The 24,036-nt window shown below is 28.4% G+C and overlaps 2 protein-coding genes across 2 annotated transcripts in view; both read right to left on the bottom strand.

Annotated features, from left to right (window-relative positions):
* Nucleotides 1-24,036, bottom strand: part of LOC129921111 (pre-mRNA splicing regulator USH1G) — a 522,815-nt gene that overhangs the window by 414,576 nt on the left and 84,203 nt on the right. The window lies entirely within an intron of this gene.
* LOC129921141 (uncharacterized) lies at nt 8,747-13,088 on the bottom strand. Its single transcript, XM_056002829.1, has 3 exons — nt 12,975-13,088; nt 12,709-12,773; nt 8,747-9,026 (listed from the first exon to the last, which is right to left on the bottom strand). Exons 1-3 carry the CDS (start codon nt 12,993-12,995, stop codon nt 8,801-8,803), a joined length of 312 nt encoding a protein of 103 aa, XP_055858804.1. The 5' UTR covers nt 12,996-13,088; the 3' UTR covers nt 8,747-8,800.

Here is a 24,036-nt window from a genome sequence, read left to right as displayed (position 1 = left end):
ATATGGTTACCGCATCGCATCAATCTGAAGTACCAGATCAGCACCAATCAACGAGAAGACGGTGAACCTTAACAATCTCTGAAGTTCAATGAATACCGTTTTTTGTCTGCTGTAATCTCAGCAAGTACTTTCTCATTCCTCGCCTCAGCTTGTGTAATAATAATATCTTTTGTAAACAGTGCTGCTGTGTAGATACCGCCTTGCGGATATTATGTTAAGTTGTAGGTAAAAGTACGACCTCTGGGCACCTTAAACGTCAAACTTACAAAGCTACTGCGTCATAGATTGCGTGGAGAGGTCTATTACAATAGATTAACTGACATATAAAAGTTGTAAATGTCAGGTTTTGGTCATTAGAGAGAGAGAGGGGCTTGCCCCATAGACAATTTCTGTCACATCAATTATCCCTTCATCGCAGATAACATACTTAGATTGATTGAATTGATTTTTGTCCAAATGAAAGAGTTACAAATTTGACAGAAAATTTTGTAATATCTGCGTAAGGGAATATAAAAATGTTTATTTGTTTTTATTTTGAATTAACAAAACGCACGTTTTTTGGTAAAAAACAAATTAACCATTTATCGAGGAGACTCCCACTCTCAGGCAAGGGCGAGATTAAAAGCCTTGTATGGGGCTATGACAGACACATGACATAGCTCGCATTGCCCAAATTAAGGTCAAGATGGGTTTAGCCTACCGTCAATAGATCGAATGAATTTAATCAAATTTAACGGTTATTTTTATGATCAGTTAATAATATATGCGTGACTGGAAAATGCAATTTTTGGGAGCCACATCACACAAACTCAGAAAGGTTATTATCATTAGACATGGCGGGCTGTTGAACGTGGCGGGAGTAAACTAAAGCACACGCATTTTGAAGTGTGCTTCAAAAGGGTGTTTTTTTGTCTTCGTTAATTAAGTGAAGGCTGCATGTGGCGGTGTCAATGGTATGTAGCGTATCTGACTTGCAAACAAAAGACATATATCTTATGCTGGGAGGGAGGGCAGAGGTGTTGTTGATAGGTATGTTTATGGCATAACAAATATTTGGTATTTTTTCTTGTTCGCAGTTCATCATGTGTACTGAATGGTAAATTTATGGTTTGTGACATGTGAAGATTTTTTGTTTGATTTTATTTGTTTTATGTGTGCAACTTGCAATTGTTTTGTTTGTTTTATCTTTGTTGTTGAAATTCTGAATCTGTGCTAATAGGCTGTGCAAAGTGCAATACTTTATTTTTTATACAAATTTTAGTGTGTTGAAAATTATGGTTTTATTAACCAGAGTTTAGTTTTGACCTACACTTTAGGCAATGGTGCAGTGGTGGACTGCTAACCTAAAGATCCTTAAACCATTATTAAACTTGTCCTTAGTTTTTAGCAAATTTACTTCTAAACTGACCAAAAATCATGAATATTCAATTGAAACAAAAGAGTTGATGCACGAACTTGATTTTTTAAAAGTTAATAATTTTTATTGATTAGTTGTATGTTTTGGTTGTGTTGAGTTGTGAGTGACAGAGTTATTTTATATGAAAGATATGGTTGACAACAATAAAGAGGAAAGATATACTTGGAGTTTTCGGTTACTCAAGTCCAGCAATATTCTAAAAAATTGACTTAATTTGAAAAAAAAAAAAATGATTAATAGTGAGGCGGCTTAGCATCTAAATCGTGCACTTTGTGATAAAAGCATGAAATTTATGTCATTGGTAGTACTCAATATAAGAGTTATTTTGAGATATTGGGCCACCTTGTATTCCATCCGGAAGGGTAGATACAAGACTTTTTCTGTGTTCCACTTGATTTGTTGCATATCACAGTATACACAGAGAAAAAAAGACCACATAAAATAGAACAAAAACAATAAGATTTCTCTATGGGTTTCATCCAAGAAGGAAACCTTATTAAAACAATCAGGTTTTCCTTATTGTTTTAAAATCTGCAAAAAAATTTAAAAAAAACGATGACCAGGCTGGGAATCGAACTGGAGACTTCAAATCATTAGTCGCCCACCTTACCACCTGAACCAACCTGCCATGAAAATATTGATCGTGATTTTTGTTCTAGTGCTAAGTTGCAAAAAAATCAACTTTTCAGTCAAATTTTAATAAGATTTTCTCTATAAAAATAATAAGAAATCTCCTTAAAAAAACCTTGTTAATCGTTGATTTTAATAAGATTTCCTTATGAAATGTATGGACGGTAAAACAATATGGCAATCTGTTAGTTTTTAGCGGGTCATATTTTTCTCTGTGTAGGAAATGAAGCATTTGTATTAATATGATACATGATTTCGAGGTATTTTCTAACGCCCGTTCGAATAAAATTATGCCAAAATGTCTCGACCATCATGTAAAAAGTTATAGGACTCTTTATGAATTGTCTTTTACTCAAAGAGCAAGATCAGAATATTACCAAGTACTCCCTGAAAAAAAGTGGTAAGTTGATAAAATTTCGTGTGGACGTTTCATATACCCTAGAAAAAAATAATAAAATATGTAAATAAAAAAATTTGAGGTGAAAGGGTGGTTTTTTAGCGAGAAAGAACACTTTTGAAATGGTACCATTGCAGCACATGGAAAATGTTTGCATTTTTTTTGAACTGCATTAATATTTTATACATCGTATGAGAATCAAAAATAATAATCAAATATGAATTATATTTAACATGGAATATTGAATTTTCATGCAAAACTTAAATTGCTTGCTTTTATTTTTTATTAAATTTTCATACAAATTAATATTTTGAAGGAGTGCACAGAGAAAAATATGACCCGCTAAGAACTAACAGATTGCCATATTGTTTTACCTTCCATACATTTCATAAGGAAATCTTATTAAAATCAACGATTAATAAGGTTTTTTTAAGGAGATTTCTTATTATTTTTATAGAGAAAATCTTATTAAAATTTGACTGAAAAGTTGTTTTTTTTTTTGCAACTTAGCACTAGAACAAAAATCGCGATCAATATTTTCATGGCAGGTTGGTCCAGGTGGTAAGGTGGGCGACTAATGATTTGAAGTCTCCAGTTCGATTCCCAGCCTGGTCATCGTTTTTTTTATTTTTTTGCAGATTTTAAAACAATAAGGAAAACCCGATTGTTTTAATAAGGTTTCCTTCTTGGATGAAAACCATAGAGAAATCTTATTGTTTTTGTTCTATTTTATGTGGTCTATTTTTCTCTGTGTGAGGTGCAAAAGTAAAAGTATGAAAAATAATTGTGCAGTTTGTGATAAAAGGATCAAATAAATAGGATTGTTAGTACAATATGTAACCCTCATTTTAAGATATTGGGCCACTTAATATTTCACCTATGAGGATGTACAATGTACATACATGAGCCATCTAATAATCACAAATTTCACAAAACTTCATTTAAATTGCTTTCTGTGCATCGTTATAAACATCCTCAATGCAAACATTTTGCATTTAGTACATTATTTTAAATTAATTCCAAAATTTAGAAATATTTGGTTTTTTTAAATTTTTTGTGAGGAGTGTAAGAGAAGAGTTAGCTGCAAAAAATAAACTAAAATATCCCACGGCTACTAAACATATTTGGTAATATGCAAAAAAATCTAAGCATCACTAGGTCTGGTTCAAGTGCTCGTCTTTAATGACACCACTTTTGTTATATATGGTGAGAAAACTAAACTGACGGGAGGCAGTTTCCTACTAACTCTGTACTGCTTGATTGTCTTCTGCTTGATTATATGTCTTCATAGTACGAATCTCCTTTTACATTTACATACACAACTTATACCTTGGTCATGATAGTTTCCCTTCCATTGCTCTAAAGATATGGTCTAGTCTTGCAAAACTACTTTATAAGCTTTTCCATGTGCCCTTTTCTACTCTTCTCTTTCCGAGTGGATTCCTCCAGTCAGTTCCCGAAACAGTCAGCTCTTCAACTGCAAACACTCAAGCTCATTAAATAAAATATCATGGAAATGTTGATGAAGTTTCATACAAAAATATCTCAAAGAACAAGAGCTTCTTTAACCGGAATAACATTATTTTTGAATGATTAAAATCAATTACAAATATAATTTTCTTGATGCAACCTGTAGTGATGATTTGTTAAAAAAAAAATCTATAACTCAGAAGTAAGAAAAATGTAGTTAGGGCCTTTACGAGACTTTGGGCAGTATATATTTCAATACTTTAGGAATCAAAATGGTTAGATACTACTCCAGACAGTCAATTGTATATTTTTTTCTTAATTGATGATCATCATGATTAAATCAAAAGTATTATTTGTTAAATTTGACCAATTTTTTAATGTAATTATTCCACTGTTGTTAGGCTGTTTTGGTCCACATAAAGAAAATGCGAATAAAAACAAATTTATCCCATTATTTTCCCAACGTTTCGTAAGTGCTTCCTTACTTCATCAGGGGTATTTATTCAATTTAACTATTCTAAAACATAATGTATAATTTGCTTCCCTTCTGCTCCTATTGCAAAAATCCCGGAGACGGCAAAATTCAAATATGACACTTATATCACAGCTGGGTATCAGGTGTCTTCTAAAAAAAAAGTATTCAATTAAAACAAAAGAGCTGATCTACGAACTTGTTTTTTCTTTATCCTACTTCAACTATCCCTCCCCCAAAAAATTAGGTCAGCACAATCATTTAAAACGGTTAAAGTAGTTGTCTCTTACATTCTTAAATTAAAGCTTGAATCTTAATATTAGTAACATGTTGAAACTATGTTTGTAAAAAAAAATTATGGTAAATACACTTTATGCAATCTATTTTGCCATTTTTTTAAAATTATATTTGTGCAAACTTCCCACGCTTATATTTACATATATAAGGTACACATTTTTGTACGCATTTTCAGTCAAAGAATATGTCACTCAACTCTTGTCTTCGTCTATTTAATATTTGCCATAACAATTAAGCTCAATGCGACAACTTTGACCGACTCTAAAAAACTTAAATACTCTTCGGTATTCAGACAAGCGCATCCGCAATTCACCACTTAAACAATCTCTATTACAAAATATGCATCAAGAGTATTGACCACAAATATTTGCCAAAACAATTTTTATGCTATAAAATTGATGGCAACAAGTAAATATTAAATAAAAATTGTTGCGGATGCTAAATAACCATAATTAGGTTTGTAAATAACATGACAGTTTGATTATACAGACATCAAACTAGCAACTGTAGTTACACACTATTACTACTATTTTTTCCCAAAAATAAATGTACAAACGGAGAACATAAAGATTCAATGAGTCGTAGAAGTGGGAAAAAACGACGATAAGAAAGCGTCATTTAAATGGTATTTTATGACAATTCCCATACAATAAAATTTATTTTAATGTGGGGTTACACGAAAGGTGTTTGTTTTGTAATTTTCAAAGTGCAAAGCGCATTAAAATATGCTTAAAAAGTCATTCATTTTAATTTTGTATTTTATTGGAATCTTTTTGAAAACCTGAAAGTATGCTGTAAGTTTTAATACGAATTGAACAGTGAACATACTTGAAGGCTAATGTTATGATTCACAATAGTTATGCTGTGAAAATATAGTTAAAGGAATTGCCAGCTATTCATATATTTCTTGTTTGAAAAAGATTAGTATCTTTTAAAAACTTAATATTTAGCTTAACTCCTCGTAACAGTAAGATTGTTTTATTTTGAAACAAATGTAAAATTTTATTTGTTTTTATTAGTAAATAATTACAAATCAACGATATTTTTTCAATTATTCTTTTTAATTAGTCTAAAGACTTTCATTATGTGTTAAATTCTTTAGTAATAGTACATTTCTTTTAAGTTAAGTTAGTCATAACTAGGGATAGGATTTTCATAGTTTAAAAACGAAAAATATGCGCTTTAAACATTCTCTTAAAAATAGAGAATATGCACTTAAAATTATAAAATCATTTTACGTAACTTTAAATTTATTTACGAAATCATTTCCGAGTTAAAAGATGTAACTTTTTGGAATTATTGAAGTTTGCTTCAAAAAAAAAAAAAAAAATAAATAAATAAATAAATAAAATTTCCCAAAAACTTACTATTAAATAATCCAATTTATTATTTGATGGTGTTGGATTTAATATTTTTATGAGTTTGGATAACGTAGGTTTGCCAGTTTCGTACAGTATTTGCTTACGTTTTTGACTTTTTTACCAATTGACGGAAGCCACTTTTGGTCAAAAATTTCGTTATTTTTGCAAATTTTTGGGAAAATATGCACAAAAAATATGCGTTGCCATGCTTCCAAGGTGTTCCTAATAAAATATTCATTTGCATAGAAATCCGATTCCTGGTCATGAAAGCAATAATTCCGAGGTTTTGTTTTTCAATTGTTAGTATTATTATTCAATTAAAACGAAATAATTGATGCTCGAACATTTTTTTGGAAATTGATGGTAAAATGTCTACCTACACATATTTTTTTTTTATTAGATAATTTAGTTGACAACTATAAACACTAGTTTATGAACTTATATAAGTGTTATAACTAGACCTAGAAGAAGTCCCGCCATCATCCTACTCACAAAAGTGCTTTATTATAAATGCAAACAAATCGATATCTTATAAAAATGTAATAATATGTAATTGCAAAAATTTCTATTTAAGATGTGTTAAGCATTTAACATTTCCAATCTATCGATTTGGTTATTTAACTGAAAAAAATTTACTATTTCTAAAACGCCAACTTTTACAACTTACTTATATATTCACCTTAAAATTTAAATCGCTCAGGTGTAGGAGGCTTTATATCCAACAGCTGACATTAGCTGACCTATGTTCGAACATAGACTATATGAATTAGAATGTTTCAGACTCCAAATGTATACCCTCGTTTATTCAACTTATGTAAATAAAATTTTAATTATTTACATGACAGATTTGTTCATTATTTTTAAACTTAAAAAAATCTCTTCTCTTGGAGAAAAATTTGCACGTTTCCCTTTCGTGGAAAAAAGCTGTCGGACCCGTAACATCAATAACTCACAAGTCTTAGTCACTATTTTAGTACGTAGATTCGCTTTTTGTAATGCAAGTCGCGAATATTTTGTGTTGAAACCAAAAGATTTAAATTAAAGTTTCAAATTATTTCGCGGACTTTCTGTTAGAACATACTATGTCTCGTGATAGATATATCGCCTTTTTTCAAAAATATTTAAGCTGTCATATTCCTCTTTGGATAGTTTATTGAATTTACAAATTCTTCTTTGGTATTATGGAGATCTATGTAAATTTTGTCTAGATATGAGTAGTTATTGAAAAGGAAACTGTGAATACCAATGGTTGAGAAAAAAGCGTATATCAATTTCCATTATACTATTTCAATTAATATTATCGTAAACGTATCCTGCCTACCTATACCAAACTTGCAGCAAAAATCATAAGAACGTATAAAAATGATACCAATAAAATGTAACATTGTTGTATTTTAGGCAAGAAATGCATATCAAATAATTCAGTGATTACCTGTTATGATAAGATGGCAATGATGAAAAGTATAAAGTTGAAACAAAAGAGTTGATGTTCGAACTCGATTTTGAAAATCGATGGCAAACGTAAGATAAATGTTAGTTGTTGGTAGATATTTAGTGTTAAAACAATAGACGCTAGACAAAGCGAAGTAATAAAAACCAGGAATTAGAAAAAAAAGCAGAGTAAAGTATATCGAGACTTTCGTAGTTCATACAATTTTACATTTACATCTACTCACAATATAAATCTTACGATCTTACGCTCTAGAAACACTGGAGGACTTTCTTTTTATTCCTTTTTCTAAAAAAATTATACTGGACAGTTAATGTTTTCTGGCCTGATTTTCAATTTACTTGAAGTTATTTTTTTTTTCTAACATTATTTCCCAAAAATTTGTAGGTAGTGTATTTTCTAAATTCAATTCATAATCTTTTGGGCAAACATTTTCTACCGTTTTTTTCTCAAAATAAATGCGGGCGTAATTTCATTTGTAAGAGTTTCAGCACTCTAAGCGCTAAATGTTGTTCTTCGTACATGCGTTAGGACATTCATCATTGTTATTTTGAACTTTTACTTTAAAGTAGGTACCTTATTATTAAATAATATCTGTGGATATGTGTTATTATTACTCACACTGAGTCAGTTCTAGACTTCTTTTTGTTATCAGAAGGCCGTTGCACTTAATACTTTCCCAATACTTGAAGATTTCTTTAAAGAAAATATCTATGTAGAGGTAGTGATATCAATCATTGTATATCGTTGGATCGAATATTTCGGCATTGTTGTATTTTCAAATGTTTGGCTATAACTAGGAGAAACTAGTCTTCGATTGGCTAAATTGACAAAAATGGACTATTTTACTCAGGAAATTTTATCAAACTCGACACTTACAAGGCCATTTAAGAGAAAATTTTCCAATTAAAAAAACCCGAACCTGATGAAATGAATATGGGTTTCAAATCTTATTCATAAAACAAAACACAATTTTTAATTATTTTTCAATTTCTTTTTCTTTTTATTATAAAAATACTAAAATGAAGTCATTTTATGTTGTTTTATTTATGAGAAATCGCAGATGGTAAAAAAAATCTTATAAAACTAAATATTTACATACAAGTATGTACACATACAAAATAAAAAACAAAAATTATAAACATTCAACTAACTTAGCGTATAAAGCTTTTTTAAATAAAAAAAAAAACAAAAACAAAATTAAACAAAAAAAAAAAAATAAAACAAATTAAAAAAAAAAAAGAATCTTTTGTACAATTTGTGTTCTAAATAAATTCGTTAGTTAGTTCTTCTATGTCGTTTTTATTTAATACCAGCCAGATGATGATGGTGCCCAAGATTCTTTATGATGTTCCTCAACATGAACCGGAACATGGACTTCCTTGTAAATTGGAACATGAACTTCTTTGTAAATTGGCACATGTTTAATAACAGGAACTTCCTTTATGATCTCCTTGATAACTGGAACCTTTTGCACGTGGTGATGATGGACAGTGTGTACTTTGTATGGCACATGAACGATATGGTGTTCACTGGAAATACAAAATAACAAAAAAAAAAAAAAACCAATCAGACAAGAATTGAATTAAAAATGAGACATAATTTATTTCTTTTTTGTTAAATTCAATCAAATGAAAGTGAAATTGCATTTTATTTAATTCAACCAACTGGGGGAAAAAATAGTAATAAAAAAAAAGGAAAAATATATATAAAAAGAGAAGATGTGTATGGCTTAGGTAATTAGGTTTGTAATCGGTCTCATCACCACAAGACATGGTGGCACTTCTTCTTTTTTCGTCTTCAATTGATATGCTGTGGGTGGATGATGATGATGGCGATGGTAATGGTTGGTATTTCTTTTTAAATTTACATAGTTTTATGCGAGTGTGTGATAAGTTCAAGAGACCGAAACCGATCGAGTCAACGAAAAGACGTGTCACGCAATTTTGGCGCTGCATCAACAAATTATTTTGATTATACAAATCGCTAGATACGCTTAGTTGGACATTCATGAAGCGTGGCTTATGTTTTTTTTTTGTGTTTTTTTGGCGGTAAAGAAATTCAATTGGATTTGAGACAATTTTTGTTAATTCAATTTGTTAGCTGATTCTTCACGTTCGTTTGTCAAATTAAAGACAAAAACAGAAACTAATGTGATATTAATTGTTGTTAAGAAATGAGAAGAAAATGTTGGAAATAATGAGGAAACTTGAATTTATACAAACTACATTATTATTTAATGTTAAGTAGGAAAAATTTTACCATTCACCGTTAATTATAGAAATATGAGATTAACGAAAGAGGATATATCATGAATACAAAAAAATATTCCAAAATGAATTCGTTAAATAGTTTAATGAAATTAACCATGCAACTAACCCTTGCAAAGGGACGAAAAATATAATAGATTGGAAGGAATTTTATTGATGATAAAAATTTTTAAATAGAATGTAAAACAACCCCAAAAAATGCTTTGTTTTCGAAATTCGGTTAAAGTTAAAGTGTATAAAAATTTATTTTTCAAAATACTTTCCTTTTTTCCGCTTTTGAGTATGTTTAAATAATATCTTTTGTATATAAAAATCCATTTAATGCCATGTTTAAGAAAATTTGAATTTAGATAGAATTTATTTTTATAAAACTTTAGATATCTTTGTTTAAAAAACATGAATATAAACTAAGGCCCAATTTATTGACAATCCATTTAATTTAAAGTTCCCATTAAAATAGGGAAATTTTAAATTTTGTACGTGATTTGACAGATTTTTAATTTTAATGGGGACTTTAAATATAATGAAGAGTGAATAAATTGTGTCTAATACAATTATTTTAAAAATTGCAACAAAATTGAAAAATGATAGGCAAATTTGTATGGAGCTATCAAAGAATCTAAGAGGGTTTTTAGAGTGGACCTTACTCCCAATAAAATTGCTAAAACCGTCCTGGTTGCAAATAATCATGTAGTGCATTTTTTTTCATATTAAATGCGCTCTATGTATTTGTTGTATAGTGACTTTTGATGTTCTCCCTATTATTTGAGAAATATTTTATTCCTGTTTTGCTGCCAAAATGCTTATAATGGAACTTAAGTTCCAAAAAAGAAACTACGACATTTTATTAATCTTATAAATGTAAATACAAAAATGAATTCTGCGAACAAAAATTACAAAAAAAAACCCTATTGTTTCAAACAATTATTTTTTAATTTGACTTAGTTTTTTGTGTGAAAAAATAAGGTATTTTTTTTTTAATGTTATATGAGGATAAAAATGGGTCTCTTATTATATCTATTTTTATACAAAAAAATAGATTTATGCAGCTAGCTACAATCAAAACTAGATAACACTCAAAAAAGTGTTGTTTCATAAATTTCTCGTAGATCAAAACTGAATTTTATGGGTTACGCCACTATTGTTGTCATAGCCTCATATGTTTCCACGAAGTTCGGATATAATGTCGTTTTTGAAAAAAATGTTTGATAAATGATCCAAAAACTTTAAATTCCATTTTTAACCCTTTTTAACGATAAAAAACAGAATTTAAAAAATAATATTTATGTTTTCGAAAAACTTATTTTTCAAAAAAAACTGTACTTAATTTACATAAATTAAGGTGTTAAAAACAAAAGCAAATATAAATTGTTTGAAATATCAAGAAAAGCTAAAGAAAGGTAAGTGACACATTTATATTTTGTATCAAACAAAAATTCTTAAAATACTGTAGATATCCCGAGTAAAAATTGCAACTTGAATTTGTATGGAATAAGTTTAAAAAAAAGTAATTTTTGAAAACCATGCAGCGGTGGCGGACGGTGTTTTCCAATGTGATTTAAAAATTAACGTAAGAGTATTAAAGGATTAGAATGAGTGGAAGTAACCATTTAATCGTTCAATTTGCACTTTGAATAATCTTAGCTATAAATGATCAGCTTAATTTAGTTAAGCAAATGTTTTGGAAAACTGCGTTTTTTTTTAGAAAAGAAAAAAATCTTAGTAAACTTTACAAGCCCAGTCCCTTAAAATTGAAAAAAAAAAACAAAAATATCTAACTCCAACACCAAATTATGAATAAATAAAGTTTTAATTTCTTAAATGTTAAGAAGCTAAACTTTTGATAAATAAAATTTTTTTTTGCATTGCGATTAAACGATTAAAAGTTATGTTAGTTTAGAATTTCTTCCTGTAAGATTCAATTTTCCCAATACAATAATTTGAAAAAAAAAATGAAAAATAAAACAAAAAATTAATTCTTTAAGAAAAAAAAAAACATCTTAAGTGAATTGGAGTTCCAAAACAAGTATGAAAAAAATAAATTCAAAATCATTAGAGCCGTTTTAAAAAACAATTTTTCGAAATTTTTTTTTAAATGAATGGTATGCCATATTGTATTATTCAATTTCAAAAACAATTAATCTAACGTTTTTTTTTTTCAATAATCCAAAAATTTATTTGTTAAAAAAAATTAATTTGTTAAAAATTTAATTTAAAAAATTAAAAATTTAATTTAATTATTATTGTAAACACATAAAAATATTTAAAATTTTGTTTAAACTATAATTATATTTAACATTTACGTAGCATTAACACTAAAATTAAATAGCTTGAATCAACTTTATCAACTACAAGTCTTAAGTGTGACCTAGTCCAGCATTGTATTAGAATTAAAAAAAAAAATTAGTTTAGTAAAAAATTAACTTTCCCTTAGTAATTATTTTTTTAAAAGAACTAACAAAAATGTTTTAAAGCCAGAAATGGAGACATGTTTAATTATTTAATAAACAAATATTTGTCTAATGTTTGAAAGCGCTTGCATAATTTTATTTTGTAATAATAGAAATATGATTCTCACTATTACTCTACAAATCTTTGATCACGGTTGGAAATAAATGTTTAAATATAATTTTAGGGTAAAATATTCATGGGTTAAAAATCATTAATATCTATGATTATTTCATTACTATATTCATGAATTCGTATTAATTGTTTCAAAACTCTGAACAAAAAAATATTTAAAAAAAAATTTAGCAAAGTATATAAACTTTATTATTTTGAATAGTACTACCAGAAAAATAAACACTATAATTATTTTCTAAATATTATCCAAAAAAATAGCTATACCCGCAAAATTTTTGTTTTTTGTTGAAATATAAAAATTTTGAATTATTTTACAGTTTGAAATGAGTTCACTTTTAGTTATATACACAAAATTACTCACTGTTTTCCCAGAAATCCTGGTTGTGGTGCACTGTAGGCCATAGCACAAAGGGTAGCAAGGAGAACCTACGAATTATACACAAAAACATTTTAGATTTTTTTTAAATAAAAAATCACAATATAAATGCACTTAGAACACAAATAGTTTTTTTTTGTAAAGAAATATTTTTTTTTTTAATATCCATTTTAGAATGTCCTTTGATATAACATTTTAACACTTTTTCACTGATTTTTTTATTTAAAATTTTTAAGGGATATTCCACTTACAAAGATCTTTAGGGCAACCATGTTTATAATCCAGAGGTTTTAAAAAAACGTTAAATGTCGAGACAAATACAACCGAATAGCTTCGAGAAAACCGTTACAAGTCACAACCAAAAGTTGACTGATAATCAAACAAACTAGGTGATCTGTATTTATATACGAAAAATATACAAATGACACACAACCATAATAAAACCTAGTAGGAACTATGAGACGCGTGCCTCCGCGCTTCGTCAGTGGTATTCAGCAAAGCCAGCTGTTTTTTTGTTTGCTGCTACTACTACCGCGCGCCGGTGTAGTACCACAAAAAAAAAAAACATAATAAAATAAACCAAATTCAATTCATTGAAAGTAATCACAACAAAACAGCTGGCTAACTAAAAAAGTTTAGCAACCAACATCAACATGAATAAAAAAAAAAATTGTATCTTGTACCTACTACAGAAGTAGTTACTTCGACTTCAACCAAAAAGTGCAGGCAAGCATGCAAAAAAAAAACTTAAAACAAAGAAAACGAAAAAATCCCTCGTTGTCTCTCGATGATGAATATCAAAGATTCAGAGTGACAATTGTTGCATACGGATAAGGAATGATAGCCCTGAAAATGTTATCATCATAATGACCATTGGATGTCAAAAAATTGACCTCCAAGTGATATTTTATCGCTCTTAAAGATCTGTCCTTGTTGACGACAAAATAGGACAGATTTTATGATCCATACCATTTTGGAATGCACAATTATATTGAAAGGTGCGCTTTGAAAATAATTTGGACATTCTTTGAAAATGTGTTTGCAAATATCTGACGTTCACCCAAATTATCCACCAGAGATACGACTCTTCTTGTGAAATTATGCAACAAACTTGCATTTTATTGGTAAGTAAGTAAGTAAGTATTATGGGTACCCATTTCACTGCGTGGAATTATAATGTTAATACTGACGCGACGTGATTATAAAATTTTTGCAATTATATCATAGGCTGAGCGAATTATAATCATAATCAGTATTTAACTAAAAAAAAAAAATGATTTTTTAAGGAAATTATTTGCGTGACTACCGAAAATTATATTTCGATCACACCGTTGCATGCCACATTTGGTCTCTATACCCATCCGCACCGTCAACTTTTTTTTCACACATAAGTTTTATTTATTTTTCTTTTTGGTTTTTAATCTGTAACACTTTCTTATTCCCAAGCAATGATAGTCAGGGAAAATGTGTTATGTTTCAGTTTTTCATTATGACATGAGCTACATTATCAGGAACGGAAACAAATAAACTGTTCCTATTCATAAAGTATGTGGCTTCTGTTCGATTAAATCATCACTTCATTTTTTCGTATTTAATTTTTTATTTTTTCAACTTTCTACTTTACCTTTACCTTTACCTTTACCTTTACCTTTACCTTTACCTTTACCTTTACCTTTACCTTTACCTTTACCTTTACCTTTACCTTTACCTTTACCTTTACCTTTACCTTTACCTTTACCTTTACCTTTACCTTTACCTTTACCTTTACCTTTACCTTTACCTTTACCTTTACCTTTACCTTTACCTTTACCTTTACCTTTACCTTTACCTTTACCTTTACCTTTACCTTTACCTTTACCTTTACCTTTACCTTTACCTTTACCTTTACCTTTACCTTTACCTTTACCTTTACCTTTACCTTTACCTTTACCTTTACCTTTACCTTTACCTTTACCTTTGCCTTTACCTTTGCCTTTACCTTTACCTTTACCTTTGCCTTTACCTTTACCTTTACCTTTACCTTTACCTTTACCTTTACCTTTACCTTTACCTTTACCTTTACCTTTACCTTTACCTTTACCTTTACCTTTACCTTTACCTTTACCTTTACCTTTACCTTTACCTTTACCTTTACCTTTACCTTTACCTTTACCTTTACCTTTACCTTTACCTTTACCTTTACCTTTACCTTTACCTTTACCTTTACCTTTACCTTTACCTTTACCATTACCTTTACCTTTACCTTTGCCTTTACCTTTACCTTTACCTTTACCTTTACCTTTACCTTTACCTTTACCTTTAACTTTACCTTTACCTTTACCTTTACCTTTACCTTTACCTTTACCTTTACCTTTACCTTTACCTTTACCTTTACCTTTACCTTTACCTTTACCTTTACCTTTACCTTTACCTTTTACATTTACCAGTACATTTATCTTATTTTAGTGAAACAAGCCAAAATCCAAGTTCTTATAAAAAAAAAAAAAATGTTACTCATACACCCCGGTGGCCGATCAATTTTTATTTATTTTTTATTATGCTAACAATTTCTTACACAACATTACTTTTGGGACTATAATCATATATGGGGCAGCCGCAAGGAATATAAATAATATTGCTCACATAACATGACGGAAGGTTAACTTGCAACGGCAATCCTATTATACAGAGAGTGAAAGATCTATTTGAAAGTTGAACCACATGATGAGGATTTAGCAGAAAACAACAACTGTTAAAACAATATTTTGCAACAAATTAACTACAGGGCTTACCCATTTCCTATTTTGTTTTTTGGGGAAGTGATTGGTGTAGGATAACTTAAATCACATAAAACAAGCAAAAATGATGTTTACATCATTTTTAGTCGATATTGACACTTCTTGTCGTTGATATAAATTTATTACTTTTTATCGTGTTTGTGGTTAAAAAAAAAATACATAAAGCTACTGGTTTTTACCTCGGCGCTATAGGTAATATAATCATTTGTTGTTCAATTTATTGTTTAAGAGAATTAGTAGCTCATAATTTGTATTGTTATTGAAATTTAAAGACTTTGAAGATTGTATTCTATAAAAGGGCATGGTAATTTGTTTGTTTGGGTGTAATTTGAATCTTGTTGAGTTATTCAAAAGTTCATGGACCCAATCATGTTGAATTGTATTTAATTGTTCTTCATTTAAGCAAGGTCTTTTGAGCAAGAGCACTGATTGGAAATAAAAAGATGAAATAATTTCTGGAAAAAAAATGATAATAGATTTGTGTTAATTAGCTCTACTTCCATTATATTGATAAAAATCAGTTTGAATCGTTTAAGGGATAAAGTTAATTGATAAAGTTCTTTTTCATAAAAAAAGTAAGAAAAAAATTGGAAATATATTCCATTGATTTCTGATAAGTAGTTCATGGGGTTGGGATCAAAATTCTGCCGGGGTCAAAATTCTTTTGTCAAAATTCTGATTTACAAAATTCTGCTTTCAAAATTTTGTTTTTCAAAATTCTGTTTTTCAAAATTCTGATTTTTAAAAATTCTAAAATAATTAAAAAAGGGTTTGGAAAATGTGAAAAAGCGCGCGCTTTTTTTAAATTTTTTGCAAAATTCTGAAAAATCATCTTCTTGAAAAAATATCTGCTTATTTTATTAGTTACCTACATAATTTGTCATTCTTTGAATGCATATTAATTTTTGTTTTATAAATGAATAAATTTGAAAATATTAAGAAAAGATTTTTAATACTAAACATTTCCGAAAATAATTCAAAATTTTTGTATTTGTTAAACAAAGATGAATATTCAAAAATTTGAATAAGAAAAGGAACATCTTGTATCAAACAACATCGGTTAAAATCAGTTATAGATTTTATTTGAAAAAAAAGTCAGTCTATGAATTTTAAAAACTATTTGCGACACTTATGTGCATATGCTATAAAAAAAAAAAACAGAATTGGCAGAACTTTTTGGTTCAAGTATAATGTTGGCAGAATTTTGAAAAGCAGAATAGAAAAAAAGCAGAATTTTGAAAAACAAAATTTTGACCCGATCCCTGGTTCATCTTAAAAAATTACTTTAAAATTTACATGATAAATACCAAAAATAAAAAAAAAAATAAGTCTATTTAATTTGTTGCACCATTTTGACATAAATGAATACATATTAATTAAGGCGATGGAATGAATAGTGAAGTGTTTTTTTTTAACACTTCAGGTAATAAGACATAATACTACATAGTATATAATCGTAATTAATCACTTTGTAGTCTTCTGTAAGTGAATGCTCACAAATCATACAAAACACTAAAACAAAGAGAAGATATAAAAATTCAATTTGACCTTCCACTATATTATTTTTAATTTGTTTTACAACAAATTATACACATACAGTAATGTGCACAGTTTTTTTTTAAAGTTTTTCTGAGGTTGAAAAATAGGTACAATGTTTTTTTTCTGAATTTGTGAACTAATAAATGCATTGTATAGTTATTATTCAATGATAAAAGTAAGATTTTTTTCGTTTTTTTTTTTTTTTGATCATTTTTAAATTAAGTTAGTAGAGCTTTTTTTTTTGATCATTAGTTTTAATTTAATAGATAAAAAACTTGCCTCTAAAATTAATAAAACATATTTTGAAATGCTCTTGAACTCTAAGCAAGTATGTCATTTAATTTTTAACAGGTAGTAAAAGAGGAGGCTCTCAATTGTGTAACTTCAGAACTTTGAACTGGGTGAACCGATTTTAATGATTCTTTCTGTATTTTAAAGCTGGTGCTTCGAGTGTTTTTCCAATTTTTTCCCCGTTCTGAATATAGCATACGTGAGAAAACCATAATCTAACTTTCGATTTAGAGAAGTCACTTTTGTTTTTAATAAAAAAGATTATTTTAAACAGTTTTTTTTTTGTAAATACAGTTTTTAAAACATACAAAAAAAAAATAGAATGTCTTTCTAAAAACATTTATAATTTGGCGTACCAACTTAATCAAAATATGGCAAACGTTGTTAAACTTTGGTTTTTAAATATTCGTGGTTGACATAATTTAAATATGATTTAAAGTTTTTTTTTTAATTCAATTGTTTTTTTGACACAGTGTTGACAAAAAAAGAAGTCATGTTTACTGTTGTCTTTTATTGCTATTGCTAACAATAATTAAAAATCTGAAGATTTGCAAGCAAAAATTCTTAAACCCAAATTTAATAAAACAGTCACAGTTGTTCAGAATATTAAGACTTTTGATGTGAGCATTCATAAAACAATCATTTTAACTTAATTGTTTAAATACAATTTAGAACAAAAAAACTCTATTTGATTTCTTTTATAAGAAAGATTTTCTTTTTTTTTTTTTAAATCGTTAATGTGGAGCCGTTAAAAAAAAATATATATAAATAAAAGTTAAAAAAAAAAAATAAAAGAAAAAATTGGAATGCCAAACTAACAATTTTACTTCCACAAGGTTCTAAGGAAGCTGTTTCGATTTTTAGAAATATTGCTTGTATACGACCATAGAGAAGCCCATTTGGCCCACCCGAGAAGCTTGATAAGTTTTAGAAGAGTCATATGCAAGTTAATTGGAGAGACTCAAAACATGTGTTTAATGCCTTATAGAAACAAGCAACATTCAAAATTTGAAAATGTGTATTACTGCTACAGGCTTTTAATTTTATTTAGAAGCTCTGAGCAGACTTGTTGAAGGCTTGTGAAAGTCTAAACGAGGTAGGTATATTCTAACTAGAATAAAGAAAAAAATATTTTTTTTTTTTTTTCATTTTAATTTTTTATATTTTAATTTCAATTTTTTTCATTTTCTTGTTTGTTTTCCCATCCAGTCAAAGTTTTCTTCTGAAATTAAATGTCCATACACAATTATTTTGAGAAAAAAAACTTCTTTACTCACTTGACGCATTTTGTGGGATTTGAACCTCGAACGTCCTGATTGATAGTCCGGTACCGTACTCATCAAGCTACCTAGGTATATACTAAAGGAGTTTCAAATTTGAACTACTTGAAACCAGAGCTTCCTAAGGGCTTCGATTTAATTTCCTGATGAGTTGCAGTATCTTAAAGAATATGGTGACCATTTGTGGTTTTTTTTTCAAAGGTATTACTTTTGGTTATTTTTTTTTTTAATGTCTTGTAAAAAAATATTAAGTAAAACTTAATAATATTATACTGATTGCCATTACCCGGATGCCGTCAAACCGCATTTTTTCTTAAAAATTGGAGAATTAGCTTTGTTTTGACCTTAGATTAAAAATCTAAAATGTCCATTTTATATTCGAATAAGTAGAGAAGATCAAAATCTTGTTTTCCTTTCTTCTCCACTTATATACTCCAAATTGGTAAATAAATCATCTTTAATATCACTATTTTAAACCAATTACCAGTATAAAAAGATTCACTTTTTCATTTATTTATTTATAACAATGAATAAGAAAACCAAAAATGGTCACCATAATCGCGCTTATCCAAATATTACTTATTCTCATGTGTTTGTCTGACAGTTTACAAAATTTAGCTTGTACTCACTTTCACAGGGCTTCTACAAATAAAATTAGCGAACCTAACTTCGCTTAGGCAAACTCATAAAACTAAATGCTTTTTTTCAATGTTTTGCTTGTGATTAAAGGGCTTCTACAAATATAAATAGATAACCCTTAACTTCTCTAAGGCAAACATATACAACTAAAAGCTTTTCGCGCATGCGCCTGAAATTGAATTTCTTTTCTCTTATACAGAGATACAAAATATAAGTCATTATATTTGAAAGTGATATAAATCATATTTTGTATTATTTTCAATCAAAGACAACATTTCAACAATTTATTTCGATCAAATATTAAAATGTTGTAACTATAACACATCTATTTTGTGGAGTATTTGTTTAAAAAGGCAAAACTGTTTAACTGCGGTTTATTTGAAATTTAACGCAATGTTTTTTTTTTTATAAATATGTTTAACGGCTCATATATTATTGAGATAGTTTCGGTTGTATACAATTATAAAAAAAATGCATTTAAGGCAATTGTATAATTTGTAGTTCAACCATACCTAAATACCTACCTAAGTCATTTTGAATCTGATAATTTTCGGACTGGATTAAAAAAAAAATACATAGCATTCATAAGGATTTTGTAAGCAGCTCTAATACAATTTCATTGGCAAAGCCATTTAAAGGAAGTCATTTAATGGCTTTCAAATATTTACATTATTGCTTGTACAAATTTTTAAATTCCACTTGCACTAGGTTTCTAGGAAGCGATTAACGAAAGTTAAGCCTCGGAAGTTTGAATTTTCGATTCACAAACTATATACAAGACCTGTAGGGATAATAACTGCGAGAAATTAAAGATCCTAACCTTATGGAAGAAAAATTGTAAGTTGGGTGCCATTCAAACGAAATTATTAATAGACATATGAAAGCTCCAAAAAATTTCATGAGCTCGTTTTCTTAAATTTTGATCTTTCCTTTAATTCAATTAAGTTTTTTTTAAAAGACAACAAAATAAAATTACTCTTTTTGTATACTGTTTATATTTGTATTTTTAACTTTATTCTTCAAAAATCAATTTTTTAAGTCTTGTTTGCCTTCACAAGCTTAAGATAAGACCGCAAAATCTTATGCCCGTTTCTCCGTTAGCCGATGCAGATACATATATTTTACATCACGATTGAGTAAAACTCAATTTTTTTTACGAATACGAAATTGTTGAAATATTTTTTCACAGCATTGTATATATTTGTTCAGTGTTAACCATATGAGCTAATCAACTGACCCTTCTAACATATATGAACATTTATTTTTGTTTTGGTTTATTGATTAAAAATCTATCTCACGTTAGTTTTCTTGCACAAATTTTATAGTTGGTCAACACTTCAATTTTTGTTTTGTTTCAAACCATGGTAATGATCTCTCATAAAAGTTAAACACTGTTTAATGTGTGTTTTTTTTTAACGTTTTAGGTAATTTATGCAAGTTACTCAAATATTATCGCTTGTTCAACATGAGTAGATTTGTTAATTAATGAAAATATATGTATTTATAAAATAAAATCAGAGCAGTAATTGAAAATCATTCTTTCTTACACTAATCCCAAAAACCTCAACGAGTAATAATAATAATGCAATCAAAAAAATAATTATAATTTATTATTTTCCACATAAGAACACATTAATTTATATTTCTTTATTTGATAGGTGGAATTATTCAATCGCAATGTGAACAAAAATGAAGAAATTTTAATTTATAACATCATCAAAATGTGGCATATTAAAATAATTGCAGCAGCAGCAACTGAGCTTCCATTTCATACTCTTGCACACGTATGAACTGAACACGCTAATAGGGTAAGATTAAAATTGGAGCTAGAATGGTATCTCTACAAAAAAAATCACAAGACAAATTGTCTTGAGAAATGAGGAAACCCCTTTTCCTGAGAAAATTGAAGAATGATATTAGGTTACAAAACGATGTTGTAGAAATTTGCTCATGGAACTTGTTCAAAATTCCAATGGTAAAGTTTAAGAAAAAGTGGTTGTTTTTAAAGTCGGTTTACGGACGATAATTTTAAGTAATAACGTCACAAGAAAACATACTGTGTGCTTTTGTTAAAAAAAATTATATAAAAATGATTTATTTGTCAACTTTCTTGTAAAAAAAAAGTTATAAGATAATAAATCTTATAGTAAAGTACTTAGACTAAAGATTAAGATCTTACATATGTATTTGTATCTGTATGCTTTGTAGAAAAACGGGATAACTTTTTGAATCCAATCATAATTTACAAGAAAAAGCTTTAAAAAATAACTTTTTTTTTTTAAAGGTTTAATATTTCTTCTAAAGAAAAAAGCTATCCTTAAATTTTTACAATACTTAAAAGGTATAAAAATAAATTTATTGAAAACAATCATTTTTCATGAAAAAAGTGAAAAAATCATTTTTTTTTTCTTCTAACACCATTAAATCCATTTTTTTAGATGACAACCAATAATAAATTTTATACTATCTGGAAGTATATTATTACACCTTTTATATGACGCTTCAATTATAGTTCTACGATGCCTACAAGATAAGTTAGAATTTTTTAAAGCCAACCATGTCAAAATTTCAAACTGAGATTACATTACTTCCCACACTGGTGGCTGGTCATGGGCAACAGATTTAAATTTTCTAAAATGTTTGCAATACCTTTGTCAGCCTTAAAATAAAATGTATCTATCGATTAAAAAAAAAATTCAATTTTCTACAACGCACGTCGCGTTTAAAAATAGCCACTTTTTGCAATTTTGTTTTACCCCTATTTACCCTATCAAATAATATAAAGCAGGTTTTTGTATCTTCAATAGTTTATTTTTTAATTTTTAATTGCAATTTATGCCACATTTTCGTGGATTCTAACATGGTTCATCGATTTATAAGACGTTATCACGTCAAAAAAAATTTTGAGCTAAACACAATTTTTAATAGACTCAGTTTTGGAATTTTTTACAAATCCATTACTTGCCTTTGTAACTGTATGGCATGTCTTAAATGAATGTACATATGTAGCTTTCGCGTGATGACAATCCAAGTGGGATAGTAGAAAAATATTGGTGACTAAATAACTACCTAAGAGTATGCCACACTTAAGCTTTGCCCGCAATGATAATGACAAGGAACTATTTTAACTTGCCATATCTTAAATGACATTTAAGTAACTTACTCAGTCAGTATAATAACTTTGTAATTAACCAAATAAATAGAGTAATTGAAAGTAATATGCGTTTTTTCTCACATTTTTCCTCTTCTTTCATTTTCTGGCGCTAATAATTTGCATAACCCGAATAGTAACTATCAAAACAAATAGAAAGAAATGAGGAATTAAATTAATTTATGAGCCCATAAAAACCTGGTATTATTATAAAACAGATAAGATTACATTAAATGTGACATTACTGTTACATTTTTTTAATCTCATTTTTAAGCAAATAAATTGGATTTTTTATTGGTATTAATGAATGAGTAGTAGCTTTGGACACTGATGATCAGGGTGATGATTAAGTCACCTCAACAAGATTCCTATTGATAATTTATTTCCATTTGGAGATAATATCAGACTTAGAGTTATTTTTTTACGCAGGTGGTCTTTATGAATTTACCGCATTCCATTTACCATTTTTAGCTTCAGAGATGTGCTTGTGACGTGTGGCTATTTGCAGGTCTTTCTTTTTTTTTGTTTTTTGTTTCTTACAATGACTGGCTCTATTACCAGTATTCATTTTGCAAGACTTTTAATTTATTTGATAATTGCATTAAATTGTCACTCTTAAGTGACATATTTGTTTTTAATTTTTTATTTAGCTAAATCGCTGTTCCATTAAAGGAGTCGATGGTAAGATGTCTTCTGAAGATAATATGATGGCTTAAATTTTGCAAGGAGTCTGATGCTATTACCTGTTAATGTAATGAAAACAAAAAACAGCTAATTATTTTGTTTGATAAATAATTCAGAAGAAAGTCTTATGTAATGTTTGTAATGTAATTTTTCAAACAACTTTTATTTGTGGGGCATAGCATTATTTTGATGTTCTCCGCGGTGTTATGGCATGGGAATCGTATTGGGTTGTCATACCAATGGTTCCGGGTTTATATCCATGCAATAGAATCTTGACCTTTTCTCAGGAATATTGACAAAGTCTTTAAGGGTAATTTTTCAGTCCTGGTTTAACTTGTAGTTAGTTGATCATGGAAAAAGGTTTTACGGCAGAATGAATACACGAAAGGCCATAAAACTCATGCAATTAAATTTAAAACAATGTATTTCAGTTAATCCACAGCTAAGTCATCAAAAAGATTAAGATAACTTGGGTTAAATCTTAACCCCGCAAGAAAAACTAGAATAAAGAACATTATTGTCATGAAGAAGTACATTCTCACCATAGCAATTCTTCAAAAAAATTTTCATCCTGTAAAAAGTAATACCATGCAAATAGGTGTGGTTGGGATTTGTAAGTTAAGTCATTCATTTTACGAACATTTTCGTAAAAAAAAACTAATTTGGAGCAGGCCAAAAATATCTCTGCAGTGAATTCCGATTATCGAAACGTTATATCGTAATATGTACGTAATCGCATTTGAACAACCACGAATTAGTTTCAACGATATTTTTTTTTTTATAAAATAAGGCCCCAGACGGAATATTACCGATGGAATTTCACTAACAGCTTTTTTTTTAATAAGAAAACTTCGATATTACCCTAAACTTGAAGGAATTTCATATGTCACAATGGGCCTTACTAATAAAATAAAATTTAATGAAAACCTAAAGATTTTAGAAAATCCGCATA

Source organism: Episyrphus balteatus, chromosome 1 (assembly GCF_945859705.1).
Source record: "Episyrphus balteatus chromosome 1, idEpiBalt1.1, whole genome shotgun sequence".
Classification (NCBI taxonomy): Eukaryota; Metazoa; Arthropoda; class Insecta; order Diptera; family Syrphidae; genus Episyrphus; species Episyrphus balteatus.
This window is presented reverse-complemented; position numbering and strand designations above follow the sequence as displayed.

Excerpts from the sequence above, each read along its gene's own strand:
- LOC129921141 (XM_056002829.1), bottom strand. The coding sequence starts at position 12,995 with ATGGTTGCCCTAAAGATCTTT. Across the intron at positions 12,774-12,974 it reads TGGTTGCCCTAAAGATCTTT|GTTCTCCTTGCTACCCTTTG; the intron begins GTAAGTGGAATA and ends TATAATTCGTAG. Across the intron at positions 9,027-12,708 it reads CCAGGATTTCTGGGAAAACA|TGAACACCATATCGTTCATG; the intron begins GTGAGTAATTTT and ends TTGTATTTCCAG.